Source organism: Aspergillus tanneri (genome assembly GCF_003426965.1).
Source record: "Aspergillus tanneri strain NIH1004 chromosome Unknown AapTan_13_pilon_pilon_pilon, whole genome shotgun sequence".
Taxonomy (NCBI): Eukaryota; Fungi; Ascomycota; class Eurotiomycetes; order Eurotiales; family Aspergillaceae; genus Aspergillus; species Aspergillus tanneri.
The window spans coordinates 1-19,149 of NW_022984640.1; the positions used below are offsets into that span (position 1 = coordinate 1).

General features: G+C 52.2%; 9 protein-coding genes across 9 annotated transcripts; 5 read left to right on the forward strand and 4 right to left on the reverse strand.

Moving 5' to 3' along the window:
* Nucleotides 1-225: 225 nt before the first annotated feature.
* On the reverse strand, nucleotides 226-534 carry ATNIH1004_001956 (uncharacterized protein; the record flags this gene model as incomplete). Its single annotated transcript, XM_033566651.1, has 1 exon — nucleotides 226-534. One exon carries the CDS (start codon nucleotides 532-534, stop codon nucleotides 226-228), a length of 309 nt encoding a protein of 102 aa, XP_033420716.1.
* A 1,000-nt stretch (nucleotides 535-1,534) lies between these two features.
* On the forward strand, nucleotides 1,535-1,927 carry ATNIH1004_001957 (uncharacterized protein; the record flags this gene model as incomplete). Its single annotated transcript, XM_033566652.1, has 1 exon — nucleotides 1,535-1,927. One exon carries the CDS (start codon nucleotides 1,535-1,537, stop codon nucleotides 1,925-1,927), a length of 393 nt encoding a protein of 130 aa, XP_033420717.1.
* A 103-nt stretch (nucleotides 1,928-2,030) lies between these two features.
* Nucleotides 2,031-2,238, reverse strand: ATNIH1004_001958 (uncharacterized protein; the record flags this gene model as incomplete). The annotated part of the gene is made up of 2 exons (XM_033566653.1): nucleotides 2,031-2,036; nucleotides 2,092-2,238. 2 exons carry the CDS (start codon nucleotides 2,236-2,238, stop codon nucleotides 2,031-2,033), a joined length of 153 nt encoding a protein of 50 aa, XP_033420718.1.
* A 60-nt stretch (nucleotides 2,239-2,298) lies between these two features.
* ATNIH1004_001959 (uncharacterized protein) lies at nucleotides 2,299-2,656 on the forward strand (the record flags this gene model as incomplete). The annotated part of the gene is made up of 2 exons (XM_033566654.1): nucleotides 2,299-2,410; nucleotides 2,484-2,656. The coding sequence occupies 2 exons, from the start codon at nucleotides 2,299-2,301 to the stop codon at nucleotides 2,654-2,656; spliced, it is 285 nt and encodes a 94-aa protein (XP_033420719.1).
* A 173-nt stretch (nucleotides 2,657-2,829) lies between these two features.
* On the reverse strand, nucleotides 2,830-3,263 carry ATNIH1004_001960 (uncharacterized protein; the record flags this gene model as incomplete). The annotated part of the gene is made up of 2 exons (XM_033566655.1): nucleotides 2,830-3,126; nucleotides 3,168-3,263. 2 exons carry the CDS (start codon nucleotides 3,261-3,263, stop codon nucleotides 2,830-2,832), a joined length of 393 nt encoding a protein of 130 aa, XP_033420720.1.
* Nucleotides 3,264-3,715: 452 nt separating this feature from the next.
* On the forward strand, nucleotides 3,716-6,086 carry ATNIH1004_001961 (uncharacterized protein; the record flags this gene model as incomplete). The annotated part of the gene is made up of 8 exons (XM_033566656.1): nucleotides 3,716-3,845; nucleotides 3,925-4,043; nucleotides 4,113-4,238; nucleotides 4,295-4,529; nucleotides 4,608-4,808; nucleotides 4,870-5,433; nucleotides 5,496-5,538; nucleotides 5,576-6,086. 8 exons carry the CDS (start codon nucleotides 3,716-3,718, stop codon nucleotides 6,084-6,086), a joined length of 1,929 nt encoding a protein of 642 aa, XP_033420721.1.
* A 3,044-nt stretch (nucleotides 6,087-9,130) lies between these two features.
* On the forward strand, nucleotides 9,131-9,749 carry ATNIH1004_001962 (uncharacterized protein; the record flags this gene model as incomplete). The annotated part of the gene is made up of 2 exons (XM_033566657.1): nucleotides 9,131-9,462; nucleotides 9,524-9,749. The coding sequence occupies 2 exons, from the start codon at nucleotides 9,131-9,133 to the stop codon at nucleotides 9,747-9,749; spliced, it is 558 nt and encodes a 185-aa protein (XP_033420722.1).
* A 603-nt stretch (nucleotides 9,750-10,352) lies between these two features.
* On the reverse strand, nucleotides 10,353-12,732 carry ATNIH1004_001963 (uncharacterized protein; the record flags this gene model as incomplete). Its single annotated transcript, XM_033566658.1, has 2 exons — nucleotides 10,353-10,851; nucleotides 12,593-12,732. The coding sequence occupies 2 exons, from the start codon at nucleotides 12,730-12,732 to the stop codon at nucleotides 10,353-10,355; spliced, it is 639 nt and encodes a 212-aa protein (XP_033420723.1).
* Nucleotides 12,733-17,987: 5,255 nt separating this feature from the next.
* Nucleotides 17,988-18,964, forward strand: ATNIH1004_001964 (uncharacterized protein; the record flags this gene model as incomplete). The annotated part of the gene is made up of 3 exons (XM_033566659.1): nucleotides 17,988-18,053; nucleotides 18,105-18,246; nucleotides 18,345-18,964. The coding sequence occupies 3 exons, from the start codon at nucleotides 17,988-17,990 to the stop codon at nucleotides 18,962-18,964; spliced, it is 828 nt and encodes a 275-aa protein (XP_033420724.1).
* Nucleotides 18,965-19,149: the final 185 nt, after the last annotated feature.

The window sequence follows — 19,149 nt, forward strand, 5'->3', positions numbered from 1 at the left end:
GTATGTCACTGAGATCATGGATCTGTTCACCCGAAACTTCACAAGCGGCCCATGAACATACAGAGCTAAACGCACGATCAAAGTGAACCGGGTCCGGGAATTTAAGAAATGCCGCCAGAAACAAACCACATGGTCGAAATCAGTCATGCGCTAGTACGTAGTGACTGAAGCACTAGCTGGATGAAAGCATGCATTCGAAATTGCGGGGAGCGCGGTGGCGAAGATTCAATTGTCGCCATTTCCTCGAAAGAGTGGCTTCTCGTGAGTGATCTGGATATCATGAGGATCGGGTCTGGTGGTGCGGAGTTTTGCCGAGAACACCATGCTCATTGCAGGGATATCAAATTCGTTTTCCACACACCCGAGATCCGGGACGGTACTTCCGGAGAAATCATCAATCTCAGAAACAGGGTACTTCTCTGCATCCAAACTTGTGGTGATGGCTTCCGAGCGGCAGCGATGGCGGGGCAGGCTAAATTCGCCGCCCTTTGGTGAGCTGGTTCCGATCATGATTCTGACTGAGGCGCATTCCATTACTAGTGACCGGCAGCCTCTAAAAGATACTTGTCCGCCAGGGCTCTCTTCGATGCCATCCTATTATGTGGTATGCTTTCCTCGCCAGAGTAGAGGGAGTGAAACTGACTTCATGTATATATCGGCCTCTGGCACCCTGGCCAGAAGTCTCTTACACTGCTGAAAACCGCTGGATGGCACTTGGCACATCCACCTACAATTGTAATTAAACTTCCAGGGATGGGCAGGAGCTTCCATGCATTTGGTGAGTGCCGATGCTTCGTGCAGGCCAGCACTTTTCCGTTCGAGGAGGACTCACGGAGACGTTACTGGGGCTGGAGTAAAACCATAGTTCTGGCCCATTTCCATGGCGGGAGACCAGGCCCGCCGCGCCCATAGAAGTTCCGGTCAATCCATGCCCACGGTGCTTTAAAACGGACGTGACTACTTCCCTGCGTCGGTGGTGTAGAGGTGGCACGAGCTAACCAGAAACCATGATATCTTTCGCCTCAAGGAGATATCTCATTGTCCGCCACTCTCGAAGACCATCTCTACCGACTCACCGCCAGCAGCAATCGATTTTTTCTGCGTTGCCAGGGTTTTAATGCGAAGGTATAATTCAGCATTAATACACGCCATCATGCGCGAGATTTATTCGAGTCTCGCTACGCCATATTTGCTGATGTAACAGGTTTTGAACTGTTGACGAGTTTGGTATGCCAGCGTGACTGGAATCGACTGCGCGGTCCCTGTTCGAGGCGGAAAGTCAGTCTGTATCTAGAAAGAAATACAATGCAAAAGAATGGTATTTAGCCCAGCATCCGCCCGCCTCCTCACCGTCTCGCATAGAAACCGGGAGGCGGTTTTCGCCAGCAGTGAAACCAGTTGTTGACGGTTACAAGAACACAGCGATGGATCCGGAACCTCGAAGACGCTCGCCGGGGTGAGCACTCAACACTCGCGGTGACCGCCGGGGCAAAAGGTAGATAAATGGGATGATAGGAGGACTTAAAGATAAGTTATGGTGGCGAAGGCATTTTACTGCATATGCACGGCGGCCAACTCTGGCGAGCGTCGATCCATGCCACCATTTATTGTTTATCACCACGTTTCCAGCACCGCTTCACGAGTGGGTATGACTCTACAACCCACCCGCCAAGGAAGCACGCTCTCAGCATTCTCCGATTCCAGCACGATTATTGGATTCCGTCTTTACCGCTGGCTACCAGACGCCGAGAATGAGCCGATTTGCCAATACGGCGGTAAAGTACACTTCACGCATTCTGCAAATTTGAGCCGGTTGTTTGGACCGGTCTCTCGCTCAACCAGTTGCGACGGCGGTGTATTTGATGCGAGGTTTGATTGGGTAGCCGGTGTCGAGATTCCGGTAAGGCGCAATATTCAAACCGGCTGAATTCACGAGTACTGCGTGCTTTCGTCGGCATGCGCAGAATAACATCATTAAAGCGGAAGAAATATCCAGACCAAAACTAGCGCTTGGTGACCATCTACCGCGCTCATACCTATAAGAGAGACATCAATTTCTAATACTACGCCAGACACGCGGCGCCTTCCTACCGAGAGACCCAGAGGTATTTGCGGATTGCTCCAGACGAGATGCTCTTCCACCTCAGTCGTGGGGACTGACTTGTTTGGCGCGCCGGGAAGCCAGATGGACAGAGACACCCTCACAGGGCCCATTTGCGCCTCCGTTTCAATCACCATGACTGATGGGCGGTACGGGCGCTTTGCGTAAAGCACGCGCGTCGCCAGGGAGCTTACCGGATGCGCTGGGAGGAGCCGGAGACCAGTGATTCAACAAAGAACATCCAATCTATTTGGTGGCTGCTGGGGCAGGTAGCGGCGCAGGGTAGGGCCACTGAAATGACGGCGGTTTGTAACGTATAAGTCTCGAAACTCGCACAGACGAAGGCCCGCAGCTGACCGGGTGCCTGTGCGTTTGACCGCAGTCGGGGGCACGACAAACGATTTCCGGACTCAGGCTCGCGCCTTTCCAGGTGGAAATGATTCTCGAGGTGATGATGAAGCCTCCGCTGCGGCGCGTGGGTACTATCGGCGGATAACCACATCTGGTCGCCGGTTTTCGTCCCTAGAATCCCACTGCGACCGGAAATTCACGTAGCTTCTGGAGATACACCCGCTGACAAAGAGTGCAGCGTCGATAGACCGAAAAGATCACCCTACAGGACCTAACCAGCTGTCTATTCGATCACGAGGCAAACCGGCGATACGAGGTCAGGCAGAACCCCTCCACACCCTCGCCTCATCGCCGCCAACCCAGCGGCAGCCCACATCTCATGCAACCTCCTGCCTGAAAGCCAGAACATCGCCAGCTTTCAGAGAGTGATCAGCCAGGGAATTCGAGCACGCTTCGGCAGCGTTGGAGACATCCATAGCTCGATCGGCGCGAGATCGGCTGATCCATCCGGGCATTGCGGGCAGGTAAACCGGTTCTTCCTCCCGGTCGCGGTCGCTTAAAAGCAGGCCATCCCTCGAAGGTTGGCGTTTTATCGACCGGACGGTGATTCCTGGTGGCACACGAAAAATGCGCTTCTGCATCAATCGCTGCGAGCCGGAACTTTGTCGAATCCCCTGGTTTCATCCCTGTGAACGTGGCTCAGGAGTCCACGTACCGACCGACGATCGCCGCCGTTGTCGGGCGTTTCAGCTGCAGATGCTCCGAGGCCTACGTTTTGCTCATAACCTCTACTTCGATTATGGAGATGCATTAAAGTTACCGTAAACGATCGCCAGAGTTGTTGGGAACTATCCACGGATCGAAGAGTAGGAAGGAAGCGTTAGTCTTCCATCATCTGGAGTACAAGAGCCGTTGAAGATCAGAGTTACTTCGACGCTGAAGTCGGGAAAGGATTGATGGTTCCGGAATCCGGTCCCTGGGTACTGAACTTATCCAAATCCTTTGTCCCTTCAATAAAATAAACATCATATCTACCCAATGTCTCCGGTGTCTCCTGTCAGAATAATAAAACTCATTCTTGGAATTGCTTTGGGGCTGAGGTAGGAATCATAAAGGCATTTTCTTTTCCTTTGGTATTGATTTTTTCTGGTTCTCCTACTTATAATCTTCCTGCTTATGTCTGATTTTGGCTTTGGGTAGGGGTCCTTGTCTGGGGGTCTTTAAAGGCGTTTGAAGGGGACATAATACTCGGTATCACACGAAATGGTGGTTGAAGGGCATCTACCACACTCCCCAGACTACGTGGATTCTAAGACTTCCGGGCTACTGGCACTCAGACGAGGGCCTAGCTCAGTCCCAGCTGAAGCCAGACCGTCACGAGGCCTCACGCTCAGTAGGAGGCCTCGCCCGCAGCCAACTTTCTTGGTGGGAGATTGCAGAGAGAGCTGACCATCAAAAATTCCTCAAACCAGAATCCATCGCCGTCCCTACGTGGCCGGCTGAGGATCCCGGCCTCACAGGCAAACGTCCATATCCTTGCATTTCAGCTCACGGGCTAGCTCAGATTTGCAATAATCCGACATCGCCATCCGTATGATCGGGGTCAAATATACAAGCGGTAGGTGCAAGAAGCCCCTAGACTAAACAGTGGAGGACTGAGGCAACTGAGGAGCGCGTGGTGCCAGGCAATATAAAGGCGCATGGCCCAATGGGTGGAACGGCGGGTCATCATTTTACGCGCAGGTCATCACTGACACTTCAAAATCTGGCTGGCGCCTTTGGCTATGTGCGTGGTAAATACATTTTGTCGTGAATCTGAACTGTTTTTACGCCGTCCGGAAGTACGGTCTGCTGCCAGCCGAAGGTGGGGAATCTCATGGCGCGTCCTCCTTAATCCGCAGACATGCGGAGTCCGCGCCATTTTTCAGCTCAGTAGTTTTCAATGTGATTGAAGACCAGACGTACGCTGCGTACGGTCTCAAAGCGGCCCGGCGGCATCAAAGAATGCTCAGTGAAAAACTCCAGTCGCAAAACTCTTTTTCTGCAAATGCTGATCCGAAAACTAACGTGACTAGCCGTATGATTTAAGCGCTGCCCTACCAGTTCAAGGAGCCTTAAAGTACCGGGTCTCCGATAAAGCCGCGAAATCCCAAAGTCGGCGAGGACGTTTTTGCAGGTCAGGAAGCAAACTCAAGATGGCGCTTTGGCGACATTGAGTGGTCATCTGTTGCTTTTAAACCGGCGATGTTGCGCATTGGGCTGGCATATTCTGGCCTGTTCAACTTTTCTCCCGATATCAGAAGATGGCAGCCAAGTGCGAGCTTCCTTGGTCGCGCCCAGCGTCGTCTGTATCTCAGTCTGGCCGTGCGATTGTCATTGCGGCGCTACATCTCACTGATCATGATCATTCTTGGCAGCGGTGGCAGCTCGGGGACGCCATGCGCGGTTAAATCTCCGGGATCAAAACCTGCAGGGTCCGTCACCGTTGTTGAACCGCAACGCGACTATCTGGGCAGTCACGGCAGAGCCTACCGCGAACAATACGCCTCATAACTTTGGTGTGGAAGGATTCTTCCGGCACGGCATGACTCACCAGCTATCTCGAGCGGCTGAAGTGCCCTATGACGCCACAGCCCTGCTCCGCGCGAGGACCACTAAGCCTCAACACAGGGCAAAGGACAGGAATACCCAGCAGATAATGGCCAGCTCCGGGACGAGAGCGTGCTTGAGTGGGTCGATGCCGTCTGGTTTGGCTTCCTGGACGCGACGGTGTCCTATCGAATCCCAGAACCGGTGCCAGAGGATCTCATCAGTCCTTTCCGGACTTCGTAAAGAAGTACCATCTCGGGATGCCGTTATACCATCTTCTCTGCACTTCCGGCGTGTAATGGCGGACATGATCACCTCCACCGTCATCCAATATATCGGGGTCCCCACGCGCCGCACAGGAAAGGAACAAAGGAGCTACATCGTCCCCATCGGTATGTATGCATGCAAGAGCGCCGCGAAACAAACGCTTGACGCGTCTTGAAACGACTCCCAGAAAGTCCATTCAGCGCTCTGGCGGATGGCGTCAGGAAGTCACCGTGCGCACAGTGCCGACAGGACCCTAACTGCTCATAGAACGGCAACATGGTCACCATTCCACGCCCTCTTAGACAATCTGCGGCTTCCCGCTTCAGCGAACAAATCCATCTTCCTCCGGAATGGCAGTATGTCACCAATGCTAGGCCGCGCTCATCAACGACACCGGTCATACTACGGCGGCGTGACGCAGACCGGCGTTGCGGCGCAGGAGCCAATGGTCCCGGGGACGGCCGTTAATGCGCCTGGATGCGCCGAACTGCGAGCACTGCGGCACAAAGCTAGTGGGGAGTGGGTCGGGAGTTCGGAGAGGCGAAGGCTTTACATGGCGAGGAAACAGAAGCGTCTCCATGCCGAACGCCCTGCACTGGCCTGCGAGATCGTCGAGTTTGCAAGCGTACACCCTGCGGGCGAATTTCTGGGCGGAAATCCTGCGCGGAGGGGTTCATCGGCGGCTTCGCCAGGCTCCGGGGTTGGGGCCAGCGTCTGGACGGAAGGCGCTACTTGGCGTCAGATTACTCACGACCTTGCTTTGGGAGTATACGGATGAGATTCTCGAAACGAATGCTTCTTCCACAATCCTTACAGAGTATACTACCTCTGATTACAATACAGTTCTACGATACTTGGTGCCCAATTATTGTTTGGGAAGGTCTCGCTGGTGCGGTATCTAGGCAGGTGAATACATACTATTTATTTCGTCCACTGCGGTTTTGGAAACACTCTTTGTTTTTACACAGATTGGGCGAGAGTAAGAGTACACGAATAATTGCATTAGTTTTGGGAGTTTCTGCACAAATATGGCTTGCTGGTCATAGCGATAAGTAGCGAAGGGATTGACTATATCGTCTTTATGGACAACGTGGCAACAAGGAGCTACCGGTGCTTATACAGGGCAAAATAGAAATTCCAGCGGCAGAGCGAATCCCGAATTTTAATGAAAGTTTAGAAAAGAACAGATTGCTTAGTTTTTCTTATTTCTACTAACCGCAATGTCATTCAGATTTTAATGCCTCTATGCAGGAGTAGGGAACCGCCGGCATTCACCACAGCTGCGAGTAACCGAAATAAAATTATATAACGCATTTAATGGGTCCACATAAATGGATCAATAAACTGCTGCCGCTCAATTGCGTCCCTCAACGGCTGCATACTTCCCTCCTGCAGCGCATCAGTATGGAGGCACTCATGTACGGTTTCTTTCGCCACGCCGGAGAGTAGGTCACGCTTTGTGACCGTTTTGCGTGCTTGAGTCCACATCGGACTGCGGATGGAATCAGTAAATTTAATTTCATTAATTCACGTTGAGACTTACTAGTACGCGGCGGATCCAGTGGATGGCGCGGCCAGGCCTCCCCGCCTCTGCGCTCAAAAGGAAGGTAGCCAGTTACTCCCGCGATGGCTTTGTCATTCCTCAAATGCAAGGGGAAAATCTGGCAACCAGGAAAAAGCAGGCTTTTCAGGACAATGTGAAATTGATGATGAAGGAAGTGCTCCTGTGTGGTGAGTGCAGGCTCCATTAAAGCAGTGCAGCAGTGAACCTGAACCCTCCGTGACGGGCAATAGCTGCCACAGCTCCTGGCCGCCTGCAGTCATCCCATTGTCTCTGGATCGTTCAAATCGCGCCCACATTCAAAGTCAGATCCCATCGATGGAGGCCGAAGTTCCATTTCCGTTCCCATGCAATGAACTTTGATCTAGGCTGGGATGGTGGAAGCAGTCAGGAAAGAAAGGTAGGTTGGGCTGGAGGATTGCCAGGTGTGGGCACTGTCATGGGTTGGCACTGAGAGCTTTTTGCTTTCGGGCATCCCGATTATAGAACTTCTCCGGAATGCGTCTCGGTTTCAAGGGCTGCAGCCTCCCCCAGATGGTTCAGACTCAACCCTCCGGTTTCATTCCTGAGTCTTAGGAATAGCGGGGGTGGAAGGATTCCATCAGTGGGGGGCGTTGGGCCTCCTCATCAGAGCCTGTGCCAGTGTGTGCAAGTCGAAACCACTCCGGGTCCAAGCCGGAACCCGGCCCCGGTCTGCTTGGGGAGTACATTCCCGGTAGTTTCAGGTGTGCAGATGGTCCCTCCCTGCATTCCATTCAGGGATCCGAGGAGGCTCGAAATGAGCACAACAACTGATTTGAGAATGAAATTAGCTCAACAAAGATTCGAGCGTCAGATGGCTTTTCCAGTGCATGGGCTTGCATTTTTTGGACGTGCGGGAGATTTACGCCAGGATGATGGCCTCCGCGGTGGATGCGGAAGAGACTGGCCCTTGGTAATGGGCAAATAAGCTGTAGTTTTGAAACAAAGCCATGGCGGCGCAAACATCGCTGGACGTCTCTATACCTGCATTTTGCGTAGTTCCACCATTAGAAGGTTGTGGGAGAAACTGATTACAGGCATTGGAAGAGGCTTTTGTAGCCAGCTATGTTTTAGTTCCACAAATTCCATAACCCTAGAACTCTAGTTGCAACTTCTAAGTATGAGTTCAGAACAAAAGATAAGAGACTCAAGGAATACCTAATTTATTCCTAGTCAAATCCTGCCATAGATATTCGCTTTATCACACGCCCTATGCTTGGGGCCATCGCCCTCACTGTGCATTTGTGATAGCGGCGCGTGCGAAACAATACAGGCAATACGGTAGCGTGCGCACGTCTGTCACGTAACCGAGGGAGGGCAACACACGGAAGTTTGCACCGAAGTCAGTTGGATACTAGATGTAACGCTGTTTCTTGAAGACCCAATCTGATATGCATTGAAAACTGATGGCTGGCTGAGGTCCACATTCTATCTCTACAGGGTTCAAGGACGAGAGCAATTGAGTGCCACCATATGGTTTGTTATTGGGGGCGTTGGAACGATGCCCACTAGCAGACAAGTCGTAGACGTATGAATGGCAGAGCTGCTGGCAGCGCAGCATGCAATCTATTGCAATATTGCAGGAGCATGTGACCAATTCGGAGCCAAGGATTTCCTGTGCAGCACTGGCAGTGATCCTGATCGAGCGTGATCTATCCTATGCGCGCCAGGTGGCCCATCTACACGATGTAGCATCCGAAATGGCCGATGCCCCGACTGGGAAGAGTTGGTGGGGAGATTGGTGATGCGCGCCAGGTCAGAAGAGGAGCTGAATAGAACAAGTTTCCTGGCGACCGGAATCGCTGCCGCTTGTTTGAGCTGAAATGAGTGGGAACAAGGAAAATTTACAGGGACATTGAGCGCCACCCAAGACATGGTTAGTAGACTCAGAGTGCAATGGATCGAGCTTGTCGAAGGCGCGGTGGGTAACAATTTGCTGTTCAATGGGGTGGGCCCGTAATAAAGGATAAGGCTCGAAAGGTTATGTATACCCATCCTTACCTCTTACTGTAGTCATTCGAGATTTCCTGTTACTGAGGCCGCGTTATTGTTCAATACCCTTGCTGGAAATAAATTTTATTTTGTTGATCTTAAAGTCCATCGCGTAGAGACGCCAATTGCTGTTGTATGTCGGGACTGCCTGCCGATTTTGGGCGATGTAGCGTCGCATACGCAGCTGTAATGACCCTAAGGATGTCTTGGGGATCTAGATCTGAACGGTTAAACTCTCAAAACCACCCATGGCATGGCCAGGGGCATCATGGCCAGATGTCCAGAATAGTCCCTGCATTGCTGGACGACGATGTTTCATCGCTTTGATGCGCGGCTGGCGCGGCATCGGTGCGGCTGGGGCGGAGACGTGGATCACGCAACGGCGACAGCGCTCGAGACGACATACGAGGCGCTCAGAAGCTGCAGGATATACCATTGGTAGATGCTGGCTCGTCCATCCCGGTCTTTGTTGGCGCGATGGCGCGGACTATCATGACGCTATCAGCTCAGGATTTGGACACAATCAGCCGATGGCATGCAGCAGGCATCGCCGAGTATTCTCTCAAATATGCCGTGTCTCGTACTTCTTCGACCTGAGAGGCCATCAATGACTATAATGCCATTTCCAGCTCACTGAGTAGCATTACACCAAAGCAGTCAAGAAACCTCCACAACAGCGGTGCGACAGCAATTGTAGGGGTGGCGTCTCGCTCTTACTCGACCTGGACCTACATGTCGGTCATGAGCCTACACATGCTGTGCAAAACATCAAGATGTCGCGTGGAGGATGGGGATGCTGACAGGTGCCGGGCGAAGGTGCGCTGCCACGTCGTGAATGCAGAACTGGATCAGGCGCTGAAGATGTAGCGACGATGAGTGCATCATTCGGCAGACCGCGGTCAACTCTGTTGACAGCCGATCCGCAGGAATTACCATGCCGCGAATTCAGGCCCAGGCGACGTGTGAAATCCCGCCGAACCTACTGAACGCTGTATGGGCTGGTCCGGTTCAGGATTCGATGCCAATATTTCCGAATACCATGGGACTGGAACCCTACAGGCCCCAAGTCCCGTAAGAGGCGCAATCAGCAGACATTCTACCCAAAAGGCGTCGTGTTTAGCCCAGAGGGACGGCTTCAGCATGGCAGATATCAAGACCCTAATCCGGCCCACCTGGAGGAGTTGTGCGGAGTCTCATGGGCGTGATGGCCTTCTGTGCATCAAGGGCCAGGACCATCATAAAACATGCTGACAATCTCAATCCGGAAGCTCCATTCTACGACCATCTCCAGTGTTCCAACAAGCACTATGCCATGGCCATCCGTGCCCTGGCTGTCCGTTGAGGGCGGTTGTTCCTTGCTTCGGTTTTGGAAGGGGACCAACGCTCATGCCAAATGTTGAGAGCCCGCGTTCCACACAATCCGCAAAACAAGTCAATTTTACAAAGAAGTCGATACATAAGAAAAGGCAATCATGCAGGCCCATTCGTATTCTCAGCACGCTCGGATTCCACTATACCGAGCATCGAACAAATAGCCCGATATGTCAAAACAACGAAGCGTGGACCTGGAGTGAGGGTTTGGCCTGGACCCTCGCTGTAAAGGAACCGCCTTGTAAAGGTCTCCATGCTTACTGGCAAGGAGGGGCTTGTCGAGGATTTAGACAGGGTTGTTGAGGGGAATACAAGAGCTAACAAGGGGCAGACGCCAATGTCCTTTTCCACGGAGTATGCCCGGTGCAGTGGATCATGGGCGTTTTGCGGGACCAGGAGCGCGCAGTATTGGCAGAATAAAGTAGGTGCGACGTCCTGCGCTTGTCTCCGGTCTTTACGCGGAGTCTGTCGGGCGATTGTGGCGGGCGTTATCACCAGCCGGGCCTTCGTGGGCGGCCCTCGTGGTCCTTCGAGGCTTCGCGGCGGACAAGGCCACTCGTCGCGCCTCTGATCGGCGGCGGTGGTAAGGTCGGCCGTGCTGTGGCAATTAGAAATAGCCGTCTACGATCATCTTCTTTGTGCGTGTGGGAATCAGTCTCGATGCGGTTGTTGGCCGCTCGTCGGCAAGAAATAGTAGCCTGTAAACCCGATCATTTCGGCAGAGGATACCATGAGAATGCTTCGTGGAGTTTACACACTAAGCCAGTTCAAAATCCGGTGGCATACTAGCCGTTGAGTCTTCAGTTCGACGCGAGTGGTGTGTTTAAGCCATCTTTTCTGGGAGAATCGTGGTGGCCTTAAGTATGGAGCCCGCCAGCGACGTTATCGGGCGATTACGTTACAATCCTCGAAGCCAAGGGCACTTCTAGACCATGAAGAAAATATTCGCAAAGGGAGTGTTACAGGTTGATGTGGCGTACCCTCACACCAACATGGTGCCCTGTAAGTACTGGCCATATCTATAGAATCCTTGAAGGCATACAACATCAAAGTACGACGCACCCAGGGCAGCTGCATGGATTTTCAAGCGTGACAGGGGAGCAGTGCAATACTGAAAAAAAGATATCAAAGGGTTTCGCCGATATTTACTGGAATTAGAATGCTGCATGGTCAAACGAAATACTCTCAGGCACTGGAGAGTCAGTAGTGACAGCCAAGAAACTCCCTGGGAATTGCGTGTATCCTTGAGATCGGACCTCATCCGGCTCTCAGCTAGTCCAGTCTTGGATGCGTTGAAGCCCAAAGAAGTGAGTTCAGGTGTTCTTTATACCTCGTTACTTTCACGGGCAAAATGATCCTCAAAGGCTGCCTCGACCACCGTCGGTTTGCCTCTGGGAACTGATGTCTGAGCTTGTTTGAATGACCTTGGGCGGTTTCTCCAAGAAGCTTTTTGGGAAAGCAGCCATGCATGACAAAGGATTACCAGCATACTCCTGGGACAATGGGAAGAATCACTGGAAGAGTCTCGTGTCCGAAGATGCAAATCTTGGTGGTACGCAATTGCACCTATTGAGCCAGCGATCTACCAGCAGATTAACAAACGAGATGTGTTAGGAGAATATTCTGCACTTGGAGGGAGATGCCTTGGGCCCGGGGCTTTAAACACGGAAGGCCAAAGAGTTGCTTTAGCTGCCTTTTACTTTTCTTCTCAAAGTGCTTGGCTGCGGCTCTGCGGCTGCAAGCCAATGCCTTGCGTTACTCGAGGAGGTCCAATAATTTCGTTGTCATCAGAGACCATTAATCTTGGAAGAACATAGTCATGGGATAGAATACGGCAAACCCGAGGTACACGATTCCCGTGACAAGGAATTCCGGTGTCGGATGCCAGACTCTGATGGAAACCGCACCGTGGCGTGCCAGCGGTGACGGATCGGCACGGCAAGGTTACAGTAGCAGCTGTGGCGCTTTGTCTTGGCCGAGCTCTCCGTGATAGTATTATTGGCGGTGCACCCCAAAGGGAAAAGGCGGCACCGCCTTCTGGCACCTGTAGATGTCGTGATCTGTACCGCTCGTGCGAAGCTGGCATTTAGCTATTCCGGACGCTTTTGAGCGCCAGCACTCGATCGAGGCGCTCCTTTCGGACCAAGCCGCTGCATCTTGGGCTGCCATTGCAATTATCTCGGATCCCTCGCTACCCAGCTATGCTGGGGGCATCGTACCAGGCTGCCGCCTTGATGTATTGCCTTTGCCTGTAGGCTGTACCGAATGTGAACTTCGTTTCATAAAAGAATTCGTCGAAACTCACCGGCTATCCTAACCACTTTAGAAGATTTTCATACAAAATCAGCTTTTGTGGGCTGCGTGGACGGGGTGAGAATGGGGGCGTGTCGTTGTGCAGTCGGATGGAGCACTTTGTGGTGCCAGATCGGGGCTTGGTCATGAGAGTGCCCTCGAGCCGACACTTCAGTGACCGTGACATGTTCGCGCACGTGGTGTGGGAGAGCGACCCTTTTGGGTATTCGTTGGTATCTTCCCTGCCATCTCAGCCTAGAGGAGGAGAGTGCTGGCGAGAATGCGTATATGATCACTTTTATACTATTGCTGCGAAAAATACTGGATGAATTGATCCACTCAGATACTGCAGGTTTATGCCCGTCCACCACCAGCTCTTACCGTGAATTAACCCGCATTGCTGTTGATGGCGGGCTCTGAAGTACTCTATTGTTCCAGCCAAATCCAATTCCCCAATGTCTGAGGAGGCATCCTGGCAATGGTCGGTAAAGTCTGCAGGGATCGTGGATCTTCAGTCAATCATTCCTCAGTAAGGCCTTGCCAGCGATCCTGCGAGGGGAGAAGTAGACCTATATGACATGCCGAATGGGGGCTGGCATCCTCAAACTTATCTCATACTGATGGAATCCTGTCTGCACTGAACAAGATGTATTGTCAAGCGTATTGTACACAAGCATCCCACATGGAGTCCTGGAGCTTGGTGCTGGCACCGGTCATGCGATACACCCAGCGAATACTGGAAGCTCTTGATGACGTATACTTCTTATTGCTTGACGCAGCTCCAGGTGCTCAACTACAAGACGGTGGGCGGAGGCTCGCTCAGCTCAGCACCGCAGCCTAGTTTTTCAAAGGTGATTGATCTGAAATACGCCGTTGCTACTGAATAGCAGTGACAAGTATGACATAGTAATCGCTGCCAATCCGCTCCAATACAACAAGAATCCACCAGCCTCTTCCGAAAGTTGCCATTTTACGTGAGAAATGCTAAAACCCGGTGATGGTTACTTTATTCGTTAGAAGTCACCGGGAGAATGCCGATGTCGTTGTTGCGTACTTATGGATTGTTTCCCCAGTGGTGGCAAGGGTACGACCAGATGCCCAGGCTTTGGCTGGACATCGCTGGTGGATGCGGCCTTTTGGCTCACTTCTGGGTTTCCGGAATCGACCATATCTTTCATGGTTCTGGTGCATCCAGATAAGATTTGGTCTCGGTGTGTATTAGTCCACACAGAGCAGCAGTGGATGATACTGTGAGCGATGCTTCGAAACCGATGAATTCGACCGGCCTAAGCGCCGCTTACTAGAACTATTAATTGTTCCTTAGAGGGCAAGACACTGCTAGTATCACGCCTTCTCCATAGTATTCAAGAATTCTCGCTGTCGGGTACTGCGGCCACCGTAGTGGGGGCCGGCCCAGGTGGTTACTGAAGGGGCCTCACGAGGGCATTCAATCATCTCCTGGTGGAGCTTGACGAGGCCATTCTTCTCCAGCGGGGCTGCTTCACGAGAGGCTCACCCGGCTTCAAGGAAGCTTGTGAAGGTCAAGCTTTTACCGTCCTTTGGCTGACCGCTGGACATATGTCCAGAGTACAAGTGTGGCGGTTGGAGGCGATGGGGATCAGGGGGACGGTATCGGCGCCCGTTTCTGCAGATTTTGTCGTGATTGGAAGGCATGTCGCCTTCGCGGCAGTTGAGGTCTTCCCTGCGCCTCCGCATTGATTAACCGTGCCCGGCGTTGACGGACGGGCAAACGCTTTGGACAAATGGGCGAATTACGCATAGGACGGATGCACGCGCTACGTATTCCCACGACTGGTTCAGGATCACGACGAAATAAACGATACCAATTCCAGGCATCAGAGACTGTCCCTTCACTTATCCCTCCAGAAACCAATTAACCTTCCAGCAATGACCGTTTAGCCAGCTTCGATACATTCAATTCGATATTTCCCTTCCTTCACTTTGCAGATATGTATAAAGCTTAGTCGTGTCGATGGAAAGGGAAATGTTGTCGGCATTTCTGTGAGCATACCTTATCTCATCAGTTAGCTCAAGTAGACCTGAGAATGTTCATAATCTGGTGACGGAACGACTTAAGCCCGAACGCTTTGCAGCTACTGCTAGCTTCAGTTTATAGACCTACTGTTGGAATCCTCTTCTATCTGGACCTATACTTCCTTTATGAGCCTGATGATGAGTTGCGCGGCTGCTGTCGAGCAAGCGCGCAGGGCTCAACGCACTGTGTATTTTATCACTTCGAAGTGCACCGATTCAAAGGGTGGATAGCGATTACACCTCATGCATCGCAGCGCATGATTGAGCGAAGCGCTGCCGAAGAGATGTGTCGGTGGCATCGTTATCTTCCTCGCGACGATCGTAGTGACTATACTTCGCAATATCTATTCTGAAGAAGCTCGGATCAGACTGTGGGAATTATATCACGTCATTATTTTACAAACCTTAGCGCTTATCGCAGATACCTATGCTCCAAGCTTGTACCAGGTTAGCGGCGCTCTTCCACGCGTAGTCCCGGAAGTTACTTCTTTAGCAGAGACCCCATCAAACAGTCCCATCAGTCTCCCAAGGTAGTGGACTATGAACAAGCCTTGCTCCAATGGCAGGCAGAGTGAGTCTGAGGGCCTACGGCATGTTCTCCTCAGGGCGCTGGAACCTACTGGATGATTGATATGGCAGCACACCGCTTGGATTGTCAATTCTGACATGGATGGCGAGCAGGGGCTGGACATTTTGTTCTTATAGAAACCCACTTGCGTACAGAGCTTAAGCTCGAAATATCTCGTCTACCAGAACTGTAAGCTCTGAAAGTGGATGCTTCCGACAAAGTCGTTCTGTCGGCTTTCCTTTAAAATCAAGGAGATTTTACCACCCATTGTCGGTGTCTGCTATGCTCCCTTAACTCACCATTGAAGGTTTGAATATACTATCGAAGACGAGCGAGGTGCTGTCACGAGTGCAAAATCAACACAGCAACGTATCTCGACGAATTGTTCCACGGGACCGGCGCTAAACTGTATTGATATTGACATCCATATAGGTATCGAGACTCCCGAGCGGGCGGAATATCGTGGCTGGCTGTTTCGTGACCCGGTGTGGCGGCCAGGCGGGGGCCTGGTGGAGTGCCCAGCCCTGAACATGGTTGTCGATGCTGGATGCTTTTGCCAAAACCAAGGCGGAAGGTGATTCGGCGCATGAGTGCGTGGACATGCGCCTCTGTGCGAAGTCCGATTTACATGCGCACTTAGCTTTAGTGAAGTGGTAGCTGCTGGAGCACCTGGTCCCAAGAGAATCCCGAGATATTCATTAGCCTGCAGATGATAGACCGCCAGATTGACCAGGATGGTGAATCTCAGTAGCCCCTCAAATCCTCTGCTTTCTCACTTCACTACCTATGGCGCTCGAAGCCAAACAGGGAGCAATCTGTAGAAACAAGGAGGATTCATCCTCCATCCATACACCTAAACATCAGCCTCAAGAATCAAAGCCAAGACGTACATATGAGACGCTGCTGGGCGTTTATCGAAGAAGGTCGAGTCAATGCGCTCCGGCTTCCCTCAGAAACATTGGATGTACATGCCCACACTTCTGGACCTGGGTTGTGACTCACTTTTGGCGCATGGATATTCAGACATGGTTTACAAAAGAACGATATCTACATTGCTCCCCATGGATACGCACTACAAGGCACTATCGCAGGGAATTTGTGCGAAAGCCATCCAGCCTGATGCTCAAGTTCTATGGTACCGCAGAAGGGAAGACCAGCCACCACCGACAGGATCGATTTCCTGCACGGGCCTCGCGACAACTGCAGCAGGCCTAACAGCTCGGAAGGCATAACTCGATATCACATTGGTTCCAGAGTGCATCAGCCATTATGCCGCTGGCTCAGATTTGAACAAGGGGTCAAAGTGGGATTTTGAAAGATGTCTCCCTCCTATCCAATCACCAGATCTGGAGGAGAACCGCCACCCGTGGATGAGAAGGACCTAGCCAGTGGCATTCATCCATATCTTACAATCTTCAAGAACTTTATACTCCGAAGTTCAAAGGAGCCCTGCGGGCAAGGCAAATGCAACTTTTTGGTCATGCGGACTGCCTTCTTTCAATGGATCCCACAGCTTGGTAGGGCTGTTTTCAAGGAGGTGTCTTGAAAATGCCACCGCCTGTCTTCCCGAGGCATGTCGGCTGCGGCCATGCTGATAAGGGAGTTTGACCGACTTTAAAATTACCATCAATGGCGAAACGGAGCGAGTTGATCATGCGCGTTACAGTGGTGTCTGTTGGACGGGATAACACGGTCATATTTGGATACCATCACATTATCATGAACCCAGACTAGCTGGTCTACATTCCTACATGATTTGAAGTGTTTCCTATAAGAAACCCACGCCGGGGTTTGGCGTACGTTGACTGGCTGGCTGATCGATGCTGGTCGCGACGTCGAGAATGGGACGCTGCAGGGGCTGGGTGCCGATGTGAGCTTTCACCACCTCCAGAAGTGATGCCTGTCTGCTTCCCTCTCATGAGGAGGAAGACCGGGCGCCAACGGATAATTTCAAAGGTGCACAGCGGCGCGGCGTATTAGCATCAAAGTCGCGGACAGGATCAAACAAAGCGAAGGTCACGCGATCTCGAGCACGCCGTTTCATTTTACCTTTAGCAGTAGATTCTTCCTTACCGGATTACTCAAAGTCTTGAAATCATCAGTATGAACGACGCGAATCGCAAACCTCAACAGTTCATCAGCACGATCAGCTGGCCTAGAACATGTTGCCTCTCAGGTTCCACGTCAGCAAACGGACAGCTTTGCCCAAGTATTGTTCGAAGACATCTACGAAGGTTCTCACTGCGATTTCCATTCCTCAGTTTCCTCAACTTGGTCGTGGACGCGCTCAATATCCACGCAGGCGTCAGATGTCACGCCTCTCTTTCAGGTTACCGCAAACTTCGCGTAGGGAATTGCAGGGAGAATGTCGGTTGATGACTTTGGCACCAATTACGATATATGATGGGCAGCGCACCATGCTGATATGTCCTTCCACGTCACGCCGTGGAACGGCTCTGTATTGTGGAACTTGGCATGGTGATTATTTGTATTCACTGAAGCCACGGGATGGGTCGGATGAATACATCAAGTTACTTGAGATCCTATCCTCGGATCCTTCGTCCTATTCAGGGCTGATCTTTCTCTGCATCTCGATCAATGAGGTTATTCTCTCTGTTCCGGCGCAGTCCACAGCGCAGGCCACGGCAGCTGAAACTCCTTCCGCCGAGGTTCCAAAGGCCACCGGCTGATCCAAGCCGCCTTGGCGACTAGGATCGCCGTGCTGATGGGGAACCGGAGAATTCCACCTACCGCCGCAGCTGAATAGGCATGCCATAAATGGGCTGGCGTATAGAGTGCATCGCGGAGACAAAGTCATGATGGCACGCCGCTACGTCGGTCAAACGGTACGGCGGGCAGCGTATGCGGTTTTGCCGCGTTGGGCTGTTTGCGGTCTGGGGCGCCATACTGGCGGGGCGGGCTGACTTGATCGAGAGGCTTCTGCAGTGAAAGCGATCATTGCTCAATGCTTCCACAGCCAGGAAGCCTCGGGAACTAAGTTGGCTTACCGTCATCAACGTCTGCGAGTGGTTGGCTCGGAGTCTCTCATCCATGAGACGTTCAGGGGCAGCGTCCCGAGTAGGACACATGCATCTTAGCGCAGGCCGACTCAACGGACAGCCTAGAAAGTCTGTCTGCCTCAAGAATTGGTTTTAAAGTAAACTGCCAATGAAGAGCTCGGTCTGGATGGCTCGACGGTGAGTCCTACAGCCAAAACCCTAGGGATTCGACGGGAACTCCTGCTTTGGGCTCTCAATCGCTACATTTAGAACTTGGTAGCAGAAGCTTGTCCATTTGTACCTCAAATTCGAAGGATTTGGTCAAGGTTGCCGAGATCGTCAAGGTGCAAAGAAGGATTGAAGCTGCTCTGGCTGCTTCCCATCAGAGTACCGCGTGGCGCTCCGGCGCGGGTCGCTATCGCACTGACGCTTACGCGCGTACTGAAGTGAGGCGCGCACGGACCAAACCAAGGCGGGGTTCGCTCTATGACTGGGAACGAACTGCCTATGGTGCAGGACTCTACATTGCGACGGAGATATCCGTCATACGACGTTTAAGGACGATGTCTGCATCCTCACAACTAGAAAGACACCGCAGCGATTGGAAGAACAATCCGCAAGCACCTCTGGCAAGTGGGCGCAGGCTACGCCTGCGTTCCTGGAGAGTAGAGAATTATCATCAGCGATGCCCGAGATGCATTGGGGTACCTGAATGGGGAGCAGACCGGTTTACAGGGGTCGTGGACGATCCTTGCTTAGCCCTGCGAAGATACCAGCCAGAGGATTGGTTCGAATGACGTTGTACCGTACCTGGGTGACAGGCCCAATTAGCGGGGATGGTCTCGATTATACCTGCGGTCGGATGGACGGAAACCCAAATTAAGCTACCGCCCGGACTTCGTATTGATCTCGAGCTGGCGGCGCTACAATGAAGTAAACTGCCACTCCGAATCTACTCTGTCGCGGTGCGCTTGTCAAAGGC